Here is a 14,521-nt window from a genome sequence, read left to right as displayed (position 1 = left end):
CGAGTCTCAAGTAAAGTTTATTCTACGTNATTGAAAGTGTCAGTTTACGAGCCAAATTCTCATTTGCAGGTTTCAATTTTTTCCTTCAATATTAAGAAATCTGCGGTTGAGGCTCATCGAATGCTCTCAAATATTTATGGTGAGGCCGCTATTAGTGAAAGAACGTATCATGAGTGGTTTCAACGCTTCAAGAACGGTGATTTTGACGTCCAAGGTCATGCTCTGTATTTGATGGGACCAGCTCGGCGTAGTTATGAACTGTTAAAACCAACTGAAACAATCACAGGCGATCGAACACAATTGATGCGTTTGAGCTGAGCATTGAAAGACAAACGGCCGCAATACAACGAGAGACACGATAAAGTGATTTTGCAGCATGACAATGCTCGATCCCATGTTGCGAAAGTGGTCAAGACATACTTGGAAACGTTGAAATGGGAAATCCTACCCCATCCGCCGTATTCTCCAGACGTTGCTCCCTCTGATTATTTGTTTCGATCAATGGCACACGGCCTGGCTGACCAGTACTTCCGGTCTTATGAAGAAGTAAAAAATTGGATCGATTCGTGGATAGCCTCAAAAGATGACTAGTTTTTTCGACGCGGGATTCGTACGCTACCCGAAAGATGGGAGAAAGTAGTGGCCAGCGATGGACAATACTTTGAATCATAAATGTATAACCAGTTTTTTACAATAAAGCCTCGAATTTCGGAAAAAAAACGGCGGAAGCAAAGTTGTATACCTAATATATATAATTTCTTTAATACATAACTTTACGGATACTTTCTAAAGATGTTAAGATATATATAAAAATCATTCAATAATTTGTAAGAGTAATGAGAGAAAAGTAATTCTAGATTCATTATGTACAGAAAAGGATCAGAAAATCGTATATATTAAGAGTTGTTGTTATTATTATTATAGAAATTGTAACAGAAAAATGTTTCAATATCAATACTTACTCGGCATCATTTCGGACACAGGTGTCCAATTCTATAATATGGTCACCGATAAACCATACGAGATTACTGAAATATGGCGCAGCAGTGCGATCTCTTATGAAAGCTAGCATAGATGCATCCTCAACACGATACACATTTAGAGTCAAAGTTCTTACAGCTATGCGCACCATACCTTCTGAATGATTGAAAAATTTGATCGCTTCTGTATATAGTGGGAAATCATTGGTATGCTAATGACAAAAAAACTTGCTATAATAATAACTTTGTCAGTGATAAAATCAATGGATAATTTCAACATAGATATGTCTGCATATATCTTATTATGTATTACTTTACAATCAATGAACACAAGTTACAAAAACATAACATAAAAAATGAACACAGAATATCATTATGTGTACCTCGTTTACCTCATTATAGAAGAAATGTATTGTATGTGCGTTCAACTTCAAACTCAATGTTTTCAGAAAACTAATATAATATGCCATTACTTCTTCATCACTAAAGTCAAATTTGTGTACTATTATACTATTTACATGATTGTTACTTAATAGATAATCTGAAAACAATAAATTTTAACAAATTGTTTAGGAATCATTTAGAGGAGAAAGACCCTCCTATTATGAGAGTATTATACCGAGTTTATTTTGAGTAAACATTAGAAGGCAGAATTTAAAAAAAATAATAGATTATTTTGAAGGAAATTTAATAAACTTAAAATAAAATTTAATTCAAATTTCATTTTTTTTTAAATTAAAGAAATGTAAAAAGTGAACAAATTGCAAAGTTAAAAAATTGTGCTCCTAATATGAGATGTCCCGAGAAATCGATAGTAAAACGCAAAGTATTCCAATTAAAAAAACTTTATTTAATGTTTCTAAAATACAAACAAACAGCCAGCGTGCGCGAAAAATGAGTATGCGATAGATTATATCCAGAACTCGTTTTCAATTGGAATCAAGCATCACAGATGTAGGCACTCGACGTTCATTCTGGTTATCTGGTTATCTGGTTTTTTATTATTGTACAATAACATTTATACTTTAGCAACGATTTTCATTATAATATAAGAGCATGGGTTATTTCATATTAGGAATACTTTGGGTATCTCATATTACGATTTCCACGCCTTATGATTTTATGATCATCAAATCTAACTTCTGTAATTAAATAATTAATTAAACATATCCCATCTTTTTCTATTTAGTATGACTTTACTCTATCCCTACATGATGAATTTGTCAAATATTTATTTATTAAATAATAAACAAGGTTTAAATGTTCATCTCAATGAAACTGAAAGACATCCAAATTTTAAAATCTTGTTTTACAATGACTATAGACATGATCTAATAATGAATTTTCTATTAAATAGTTTTCAATCCAAGAGCAATAAATTCATGGTGGAATCAATAGATAATGTTTATTATTTTAGCAAAAATGCAGCTATCTTATATTAGGCATATATCTCATAATAGGGGACTTTCCTTATATAAACATAAAAGAAAGTTTTATAAAACTCACATAAGGATGTCTCATTGCGTATGTTTTCAAATAAAATATTCAACGTTTGAAGCAATTGAACGCATACATAGCTCCCACATTTTTGCTTCATAATACGCAGAAAAAACGAAAGCATGTTTTTCTCCAAAAAAAAACTGTAAACATATATTAATCATATTTGTATACTTTATGTACTATATATTAGCACTTTTATTTGGTTCTAGAACAGTATTATTCATCATAAGAATAAAAAAATAACATTGTTCTTGTATCTACTTACTCGAACACACTACTATCATTTTGATCACCCCATATGAGAATCTCAGCTATCGAACGTAAAGTTTCGACCAGCAAACCTCTATTGTTCTCAGACACAGTCTGATTCTTTGACAAGACATTGTATAAGTACCTGACAACATAAACAAATACATACTTGCAAGAATCTTTTTATATATGATATAAGTGTTAGATATGTTGATCAATTGTTTGTATACATACTTAAGATGCTCCGGAGAATGTGGGTTTTTGGGCTTCCAAAGTCCGCCACCAAACCAGCTCCGACTGCGAAACATTTTCAGTTATCGCATAAACATGCCTGCATTCGCGCTCCACCCAAGCTGTGTGTACCTGCAGCAACTCTCTCTTTCTCTTTTTCACACCACAATTGTAGAGATGTATTCTTTTGTCGAGATCTTGCCCATCATATGAAATAGCATAACGTGCGCAGCATAATTGTCGCGCGAGAGAATTTATTATATTTTACATCGCCATTTGAGTTTAGGTCATGGTGGAAGGGATAATATGGTGCGTGCAGTTGGATAATGTTCTTTTCTAAATCTCTGCCCTCGTGTCTTCGCAGAGGTGCGTTCCGAAACTTGACTCTAGTGGTCTGTTTTCTGTTCCTGCACTAGACTGCACTAGCACTCTCTTTCTCACTCTCTTTCTCACTCTCTTCCGACGAATATTAAACATGTACCTATCTCACTTCAAGTTCCTAGTATACACTAATTCAGCCATAAAAAATAGATCTTAAACCTGATGTCCATGATACGAGTATAAGCTCTATGATGATTATTATAAGCGCTTAAAGCGTATGAGCGTCCAGATTGACCGCAATAGGAGTATGTTGAAGCATGTGACGCGAATAAACCTAAAGCCTTATGTTCACGATATTAAAAATCGGTCCGAGATCTCGAACAGAGAAAAAATTAACAAATCACATTTGAACAATTTGATCACATGACCATTACGATTGGTCAATTCTTTCTTCATCCAAGATCTTGGACCGATTTCTAGTATCATGAACACAAGGCTTTAATTTATTCGCGTCGCACGCTCCAACATGCTCCTACTGCGGTCAATCTGGACGCTCATACGCTTTAAGCGGTTGTAATCATCATAGAGCTTATACTCGTATTTATAGTCAGGCCTTATATTTAAGGCTTCCTTAAATTTATCTTTAGATATTCTACGAATTCATTGGCTTCTGGGGGTCAATCATGTAACTTTTCCCCTAGAGCGGAAACGTGAAAAGTTTCACGTGAACTCTCTATGATCATCTATAAGTTTGTTCGCGTCGCATGCTCCAGCTTGCTGCAATGTGCTCCTGCTATAACTCCTACCCAGTCAGAAATAATTTCTCGAAAAGACATCGTTTTGATGTCGAAAATAAAAATCGAAAATTTTTGAAATTTCTATTAATTTCGATGGATTTTTTACTCCAATTTCGATTAATTTTCGAGTTGGAAATAAAATCTTGAATTGATCTAGTCAGCATAAAAATATATTACTAATGCCACTAATGCAATAAGTGAATAATAAATTCGACAAGTAGTGTCTAGTCACTAATAGCGTAATAGTGGTGGAGAAAATTCATTAAAGTTTCATTGAAATTTTATTGTGAAAATAAGTATTATTGATTAGCATCATATTTCAGAGGATACACGACAAAATTATAATAAAAAAAATTTATTTTATGAATTCGAAAACTAATTTTATGCATCCATGCGCGGTCATCCATCCGAATCCGAACCTCCACTTATTATACTTCATTTCTGTGATCGTACGGGAACTACTCCTTCGAAGAGCCATGAACACCTATAATGCTAATGAATAATATCAACTCCGCAGAAGTGTACAAAATACCTTGTTCCTGCGAACAAGTATACATTGGAAAAATTGGGAGAATGATCAATCTACGGATAAAAGACCAACGTGATGTCAGGTTAAACACGTCATGCAATCAGCATTATCAGAACACAACATCGAAACAGGACATCAAATACTGTTTGACAAAACGACCACAATAGCCAATATTACATCATACTTTCCAAGAAAGTATAGAGAAGCCATAGAGTTACAAAAACACCCTACCAATCTAAATAGAGAAAATGGCTACAACATAAAATATGGAAAACTATTCTGCTGGTTATTGAGGACTGATTGATTTCCCCCCTACCTCGCCCCCCTCCCCCTACCTGCAATTCTCTTCTTTCCCTCCACCACTCCAACAAATAGCGTAATATAAAAAAGGACCCTGAGAAACAGCTCAGTATCAGGCTACTACTCGCCTTGAAGAATTGAACTGCAAGATTCACAAAACGTTGGCATTTCAAGAATGGATCTGGATACGGAGGAAATCCGCGATAAAAACGCATAATCTTTATATAGAAAGTACCTGTGAAAGTCTCAAGAATACTGTAAAATATTATTTTTATTAGCTGAAATAATACTAATTGCTCTAATATATATATATATATATGTGTATTTTTTACTCTAATAAATTTTTTATACCAAATATTACAATTACTGGAAGTAGTTCTACGTCATATGTCGTCATATACTACTACAGTAACATTACTAGCTCAGCATTGACATTATTGCGTATCAGTAGTAATACTACTGCAGTGACACTAGTAGTATTTTTATACTTCCAAATATTAGAAACTTGTATGATAGATCAACATTGAAATTTCATTAAGTTTAAAAATCGAGATTGTCGATATCGATTTAAGCTAGAATTAGGATGATATTTTTTCTTGATTTTGTGCTCATTTATGATAAGAGGCAGCTAATAGGTCAGCATTTATGGTAACAGACATTATTCCCTGAAATTCCTCAATACAAAAATGACATAATAAGATTATATTAAATAAACTACAAAGTACAAATAAAAGTAATGTTATTCAGCAGGAATAGAACAATAAAATAAGAACAATAAAATAAAATAAATACAAAGAATTATTAGAAGAAAAGATTTAGACTTTATCAACAGTTGTAAAAAATGTTCCGATTCGTAAAAAAATTCCACAAGTTTCTAAAAAGTTATAAAAGCTATAAATTCTGAAAAATTTTGAGAAAGCTTTTATGATTAGAGCGATATTGCAATTGTCGAAATGAAATAAAAAAAAATGTTGATTCGATCTTTGAACGAAAATATTCGAAATATAAGATTACGTATCACAAATTTATATCAAAAATGTTAAAAATGTATCAAACTACTCTCTACAGATGTAATTTTTTACCACTCGAAAATGTTGAAATTTCGATGCAAATTTCGATAACTTTTCCATCATAACGACGTCTTTTCGAAGAACTATTTCTGAGTACTCACTTCAAGCGCGTTAGAGTGAATAAATACTGTGGTAGGAGCATTTTAAAGCATGTTAGAGCATGTGAATAAACCTTATATGATTTCGAAGGATTATATTCGAAGGATATAACTTTCCTAACTGTGAAAATATGAAATTGTTCACGTGAATTTTTTAGCCAAGGACCGTGGTGGCGGAAAAGCGGAAATCTAGAGAATTGATAAATATACTTCGGAACTAACTGTCTTATCCTCCGATAATTTATCTTAAAGCAGATGTTAACAATTGAAGAAATAATATCACATTAACGGAAGAGAGATTATATATATGTAATTATTATAATAATATATATTACAAAACTATTATTACATATATATATATTAAATACATATATACATACAATTAATGAGTTAAAAATGACTAAAAATGACTAAAAATAAGATTAAAAATGTTATATTTAGTCAAATAATTATTTATTTCTTAGCAATTACTATAATACATTATATAATAACCCTAACAGCACAAAATCGATTGTAAGTGAAATCGACTCTGAATCGACTATAGGACTATTTCTGGATGTATGAAAAATGGACGTCCACAAGTCGATTTTAGATGATTTGAAGACGTCTCTAAGAGTTGCGTTCCGTTTCTTGCGTGATGCGCATAGAAGCATAGAAATTCGTTCTATTTCTCTTCATGCACATTCGCTGCATGCATGATTCAACCTATCGCCATTGCATGACCCCGCCTCTTCCGGTATATGAGACATGAAGTGCCTCACCTCTTGAACTGAGGCAGTTCATGCAGCTTATACATTCAATTATAATAATATTTTAGCGCGAAACTGAAATCATGGGTTGCTCGGCTCGAGTAAGTGTACTCAAAATCACGTAAGGGTTAAAGATACGTAAGTAGGATGCTCAGAATACTAAGAAAAATTTTTTTAATTTAACATTTCATATATACATACATTATATAATATATATACGGTATAATACTTTGATATTACCGAAAAATTATGCGTATACTGATATTATGAAAATTTCGGTTGAATACCAGTATTTAACGTCCAATACTGATATTTGGATCTCGATTTTGCATATACCGCTATAGAATATCGATTTTTAGCCCCTGATTTATATAATACTGAAAAATTAATATATTGATATATTACCGCTATTTTTCATATCGTTTTAAATTCCTGAATATAAAATAGTAGATTATGATAGAGGTTAAGTTTACATTAGTAATATCCTTACAAGATAGATAGAGGAAAGTAAAAATAACTTTAAGGATGTTTTGTATGTATAATTGTAGCAAAAAGTTTCTGAAATTTAATTTTGATGAATATGTACCGTTTTCATGTGGTTTGAATAAAGATTGTACAGAATCTTATCATTTACTCATAACTAAAATGTAGAAATGTATTTTTAAATTTCTATTGCTAATTATTTCTGAAAAAAATGAAAAATTTTTGACAGTGATAGTATCTCAAATCTAATCTTAAAATCTTTATATTTTAAACTCTTATAACTTCAAGTTGCTTCACAGTGAATCGATTTCGGATTTTGTTATAAGTGTCTGAACATATGTAAGAATAATCTGTAAAATTTTTCTGTTAAATTTCTAATATTTTGGAAATAGGTATTAAACATCCTTTTTGGATATTTTGATAATACGTTTTATTTTTCTTTTCTTGCAGAATAAGATTGTAAGTGCTGCTCGAAAAATATAAATCTTCTTCTTTTGTTAAAAAAGATGTAACAATAATTATTGAATGCATTTGTAATTCAGTCAATTTTAAATTATCCATGTTCACATGAATTCACTGCGAATCCGTTCCATTATTAAAATCGCATGTATTGGAGAAATGGAACGTATCCTGCACTCTATGCCATGCACTAAATATTCATGAGCTTCATGCAAGAAACGGAACGCACCCAGTCATACAATGTCCCACTTTAAAGACGATTGTAAGTCGATTTTAAGTCAACCATCATACGGACATTCTAGGACGTAGCGCGCATGCGCACCTTGCAATGGTGGAAATATTTAAATCGGGAAAATCTATCTCTAGATTATGTTTTTTTTACGGCATTTTTCGTTGGGGCTGCACCCATCCAGTGTTTCCATAAGAATGTATTCAAATTTTCACAGCCTCCATGCAAATATATATAATATATAACTTTAATATACTAATATATAATTTTAATACACTAGTATATACTCTTATGGAAACACTTCAGTCAGAAATAATTCCTCGAAAAGACATCGTTTCGACGTCGTTACGATGAAAAAGTTGTCGATTCGAAACTTGCATCGAATAACATTTCAACATTTTCGAGTGACAAAAAATTACGTATGTAGAGAGTGCAATAAGAGATAATTTGATACATTTTTAATATTTTTGGTATAAATTTGTGATACATCTTATATTTTGAATATTTTCGTTCAAAAGTCGAATCGACATTTTTTTTCGATTTCATTACAATTGCAATATCGCTCTAATCATAAAAGTTTTCTCAAAATTTTTCAGAATTTATAAATAATTTTATTAACTTTTTGAAAATTGTGAAATTTTTTTTATGAATACATTTTTTACAACTATCGATAAAGTCTACATCTTTTTTTCTAGTAATTATTTATACCTTATTTTATTGTTCTACTCTTGCTGAATAACATTATTTTTATTTGTACTTTGTAGTTTATTTAATATAATCTTAATTCGTCACCTTTGTATTGAGGAATTTCAGGAAATAATGTCACTTATTATAAATGAGCATGAAATCAAGAAAAAATATCATTGACTATCAAAGTCTAGCTAAACTAATTCTAACTCGAATCGATATCGAAATGATTTTGATTTTTAAATTCATGAAATTTAAATGTTGGTCTATCATACAAGTTTCCAATATCATTTGGAAGTATAAAAATACTACTAGTGTCACTGTTACTGCAGTAGTATTACTACTACGTAATAGTGTCAATGCTGAGCCAGTAATATTACTATTGTAAGAGTATATGATGTAACATAGAACTACTTCCAATAATTATAATCTGGTATAAAAAATTTATTAAAATAAAAAAAATATATATATATATCATTAGAGCAATTAGTATTATTTCAGCTAATAAAAATAATATTTTACAGTATTATTAAAAACAAGTTATTATCATATATAGGTGTCATCATTTGTACATTACTATTATATTTTTTGTATGTATTCCGCCTCTTTTACAACATTTTTGAACAAATATGTTACAACTATACATCCATTAGCATTATAGGTATTCATAGTTCCTTCTTTGAAGAAGCAGTCCCCGATCACAGAAATGAAGCATGGTAAGGGAAGGTTCGAATTCGTTCGGATGGGTGACCGCGCTTGAGTGCATAAAATTAGTTTTCGAATTCATAAAATAAATTTCTTTTTATTATAATTTTGTCGAATATCCTCTAAAATATAATGCTAAAATTTATTTTCACAATAAAATGAAACTTTAATGAAATTTTCTCCACCGCTATTACGCTATTAGTGACACTACTTGTCGAATTTACTTATTGCATTAGTAACACTAGTAGTATATTTTTATGCTAGATCAATTCAAGATTTTATTACCAACTTGAAAATTAATCGAAATTGAAGCTAAAAATCCATTGAAATCAATAAAAATCAATAGAAATCAATAAAAATCGAAAATTTTCTTTTCGAGAAATTATTTCCGATTGGGTGCATAGTCCTAAAGAAAAATACCATTAAACTATTATTTATAAAAATCAGTAAATTATTACTCTAAAAAATATATAGATATTTATTATTTGTATTATCTTAGCATGTTACATTTATATATTTTACATTTTTATATTTTTTATATTTATTAAAAAATGATTTTAATAGTATGTTTTATTATATTTTATATATTGTTTATACTAATATTGTTTATTTTGTTTTGTAATGCTTCTTATTCTATCACCTGACGGAACCATTTTTTGATGGCTTCTTCTAATTCGGCAGACGTCGACTCTGGTAACCGTTTCATCACCGAGTCTGAAATATATACAATTAAAATAATTGCATTAATAAAAATAAAAATATAAAATAATATTTTCACCAATTAAATATAAGGCAATAGATTTTGATTACACTTTTTCATTTTTGCAACAATGCAAATTTTTTTTTAATCAATCAATAAGAACTTGCACGTTTCAAACAAGTGTAGAAGTATGGGTAGAGCACTCTCACTCTATAATATATTTTTTAGTCTTTTCCCCATTCTTTATTCTTTCTTCAATCTTCTCAGCTCAGCGACGGAGTAGAGAGAGAGCAAGGGATTGAGAAAAGGAGCAAGAGAGTGATTAAAAATAAGATTAAATATGTGAATACTCTGCATCCCCCAGTCAGAAATGAATCGATATCGAATCGATATCGATTCCATTATCATTTCTGACTGGAATATTATAGCTTTAGTGGGCAACCTTATACGTTCCAAAATTATCTATTAGCACCGATGAGGTATTAAGACGGCTAGGATGTATTAATTGGACATTTATCAGTAAATTACTGATATTAGAAACAGATAGTAGACATCTACAATCTAATTTTGAATATAATTTTCGCATTTATGTAATTCACATTTGTTAAAATTATCTGTAAACTGTAGGGATCTTTATACTTTTGATATGTATAATATTATGTTTAGTTCATCGATATTTTAAAATAATTTATGATGAATTTCATGGACGCATGAAGATTGCATGCAAAAGGCTATGTTTCCAATTTCACAAAAATGTTTTAATTGTTATGGAAAAATAGGTATAATGAAATAAATATTACCGATTATTAGCTTGTATATGGATGTGGATTTAAAACTTACACTACTTTTCTGACTTGACCATGATATTTGAGTGCCTACTTCATTAGAGATAATTTGTGATAAAGTATTTCTAATAAACTGCTTACACGTCGAACCTCCGATTCGACATATCATATGTTCCTATAATATAGTTAAAAAAAAATACACAATGGAATATTATGAATGGAAGAAATATATATACGACAGCGAAAATGAAATACACGTGTTTGAAAACAAGTTCAATCGATGGTTAATTTGGTACCGATCATCATACATCTTTTTATGTAGCAATTTTGCCACTTAATTCTCTATTTGCATGTCATACTTTAACATTATATCAAATCCTTTTCAATAATGCTCATATAAAATTACCAAATTTAATACACAAATGGATAATACACATATAAATAAAAAAAGTCCTTGATGATACACGAGAAATTAAATATGACAAAATTCAAAAGTTATAAAATGGCAAGTAAATTTTTAAGCAAACACAATTTTTCTAACCAATACAAACATTTAAAGTAATATTTAATAAATATGACAATATGAATATACTTATTGTTTTCTCATGGTATTCCCTTCCTTTTCGAAATTGGTAAGCCATCAATATTTAAGTCCAAATAAATTACACAATAGTCACAATAGTCGAAAGCATGAGGAAAACGATTACCAATTGATATAAGTGCTTTTAATAAACCGTAGTGAATGTATTGATCTTTGGAAAGGATTTTAATATCTGAGTACCTGGTCTTGGGATGTTCAAAAGTGTTCGCGCATCCCAAGATAAATCGTCATGCCCTTGCTTGAAAGAACTTGTAATAATGAGGTTAATGCATTTTGACTAATTTAAAATTCATTTGCCCAATTGCACAGTTCACCTGTCAAAGGCAAATGTACATTTTCTTACGGGTTGATTTGAAATTCGTCTGATGATGAACTACTAGCATTGTACCAATTTCGAAAAGCTCGAAGAGTCAGCTTTGGCCGATTTTAGGCAGAATTTCTGATTTGCCATCAGTGTTTATCATGGCTATCAGAAAACTTGCTTAGCTTTCTTCAACCATTTGTGGATGAATAATCTAAATTTAAAAAATAATGGATTCTCAACAAATAGCCGCTGCAAATCAATATCCGTGCTGTTATTTAAGATGCTCCTGCTCGAACATATATTACTTGCATAAAATCACATAATGGACACTACCTGTGGAAAATGCACTATCAGGGGCGAAAGAATAAACAAGCGAATGACTTTTTTGCCACTGCTCCACTACGGACCAATATTGATTTCATTAACAGGTCGCAATCGGAGCACTATCTTCAAGGTATTTCATCGCCATTTGAATTGATTTCAGTTCCAATTATAACTAATATCAGTTTCTAATAAATGTGAATATTGCTAATTATCTAATAAAGCTGAATATTGCGAATGATTGATCTCTATCATGCCATCTTCAATCTCAGGCTCTTCAAATTCGAAAGCTGATGAACATGATGGACCATCGATTGGATTGTTATCGTCAATATTTAAGAGTGTTGAGTTATCGTTAACATTTGAGTAAAACTGACTGAGAGGCTACTTCACGATTGTAATAAAGTAATTGAATTGTAATAAAGTTCGCCGATTTCGTTGACGTTTCGATAACTCAGAAAATTGTTTGGACATTTTCAGATTTTCTAATTATTTAATCATAAATAATTAACCTACACAATCCGGCTCTGATTATATACGCGTTATATCCAATTTTAAAATGTCTTTAATTAATAATTAAATACATAAATAATATTTTACACAAAAATACATTACCATAGTTGTACTGACATGTTCCCAAATCTTTTATAATATTAATTCTATTCTTTAATTATTAACAGACTCCCGGCCGCTATTTCTGCAATCGCCATTTATTAGCTGTTGTATGCTGCATCGCACGCAATCACGTGCGCATACATTGCAGTGATATCTCACGAATATTTTGTGTAGGCTTTTTGACGAGTCAATTTAAGTCGACTATTTAAAAAAATAGATTATATATTATTCTTATAGGCAGTAATCCGATTCACATGCTACATAATGCTCATGAACAGCATGCGTCCTTGCTTAACTATAATATAGTTAAACAAGGACGAAATGATTCCAATTTTGTGAGTGTAAATCGCATTAGTCGTCCTAAAGTCGACGTCTGTACAAAGTCAACTTACAGTCGACATATTGACGTTTGTGCTGTTAGGGTTACATACAATATTTTCCAATAAAGAGGAAGCAGAAAGCGTACCGTTAACAAAAGGAAGCGAATTGACAACTCACAATCAGATAACAGTAATGCGTGGCGAGCAGCAGCGAGATCATATTCAAATTATTCAACTAGATGACATGGATCATATATATAAAGGCAAAATAACAGCAACGAGCTCGATTGCGCGCCTGCGCGGCACATTGCTAACAATGCTGACACTACTTCTGTCTCGGGATTCGCAAAACAAATATAAATCAATCATGACTCGTCTTTAAAAATAATGATACAATTAGTCATAAATAATGATACAATGGTTGTGTGTTCGTAATCAATTCAATTTTTCCATGTAAAAATTGATCTGCAAATTTAATCGAAACAAGAAAATCGATTATTTAAAAAATCGATTTTTTTAAGTCAAAAAGATCGATTCTTCAAAAAATTAATCTGAATCGCACATCCCTAGTTTGAATAGCCTTTTTGACGTTTCTGACATGTGCGTGCAGGTACATAAAATAATTTTTAAAAATACTTAGTTTATAATTTAATAATATTTTATATAATATTTAGATAATTATATAGTTTAGGGGGTCCGCTTTAAAAATCAATAAAATTAGGCTCATTCGACGCGTTTTTGCATGAAATGAAAGAATCTGGCAGAAAAAAAGTGGCGCTCTGCTTCGCGAACCTACTATTACTATTATTTATTAAAAAGTTGCAACATAAACAATCATAAACAACGTAAACAGTATCCGCTTGGAATATTTTTCCAAAAAAAACCTAATCCTAATCAAACTCATTTGTTGGTGCGAGGAGATCTTCATTTTGTATGGAAGATTGTAAACCTAGTAGAACTTTGCTTCATGAATGTATAACTTTTTATGAGAAAGTAAAAAATGGGTTTGGTTAGGATTAAGCGGGGAGCATAGACTTTAGCATAATGCATATGATATATGAACATATGAGGCATAAGAAAATCAACCAATCAGAGTTCTTTATTTTACGGAAAGAAAGGAAATAAAAAACTTTGATTAATTCATTTTTTTGCTTGATTATGAAGGCATCTCCTTCTTAAGGAAATTCGTAACTTCCCTTGAAAAAAGGAATAAGGTTAATAAGATTCCTTGTTTTATCAGGGAAGGTTTATGAAACATGAAATGAGGAACAAACAAGTACTTGTATTTGTCATTTTTAGTTCTTTTCGTATTCTTTGTTTTCTCTTCAACCTTCTCTCTTCTCTTTTCAATCTTCTTAGTTTAGCGGCAGAATGGAGAGAGAGAGAGAGAGAGAGAGAGAGAGAGAGAGAGAGAGAGAGAGAGAGAGAGAGAGAGAAGAGAGAGAGAGAGAAGAGAGAGACGACGACGACGACGACGACGAGGAGAGG

The 14,521-nt window shown here is 31.0% G+C and overlaps 1 protein-coding gene across 1 annotated transcript in view; it reads right to left on the bottom strand.

Annotated features, from left to right (window-relative positions):
- Positions 1-3,037, bottom strand: part of LOC105620784 (protein CLEC16A) — an 11,046-nt gene extending 8,009 nt beyond the window's left edge. Inside the window, 5 exon segments of the mRNA XM_012202273.1 lie at positions 963-1,192; positions 1,373-1,521; positions 2,487-2,620; positions 2,746-2,874; positions 2,964-3,037. Of these exon segments, the coding sequence (XP_012057663.1) occupies positions 963-1,192; positions 1,373-1,521; positions 2,487-2,620; positions 2,746-2,874; positions 2,964-3,037 (716 nt within the window).
- Between the last annotated feature and the right edge of the window lie 11,484 nt (positions 3,038-14,521).

Source organism: Atta cephalotes (assembly GCF_000143395.1).
Source record: "Atta cephalotes unplaced genomic scaffold scaffold00029, whole genome shotgun sequence".
NCBI lineage: Eukaryota > Metazoa > Arthropoda > Insecta > Hymenoptera > Formicidae > Atta > Atta cephalotes.
This window is presented reverse-complemented; position numbering and strand designations above follow the sequence as displayed.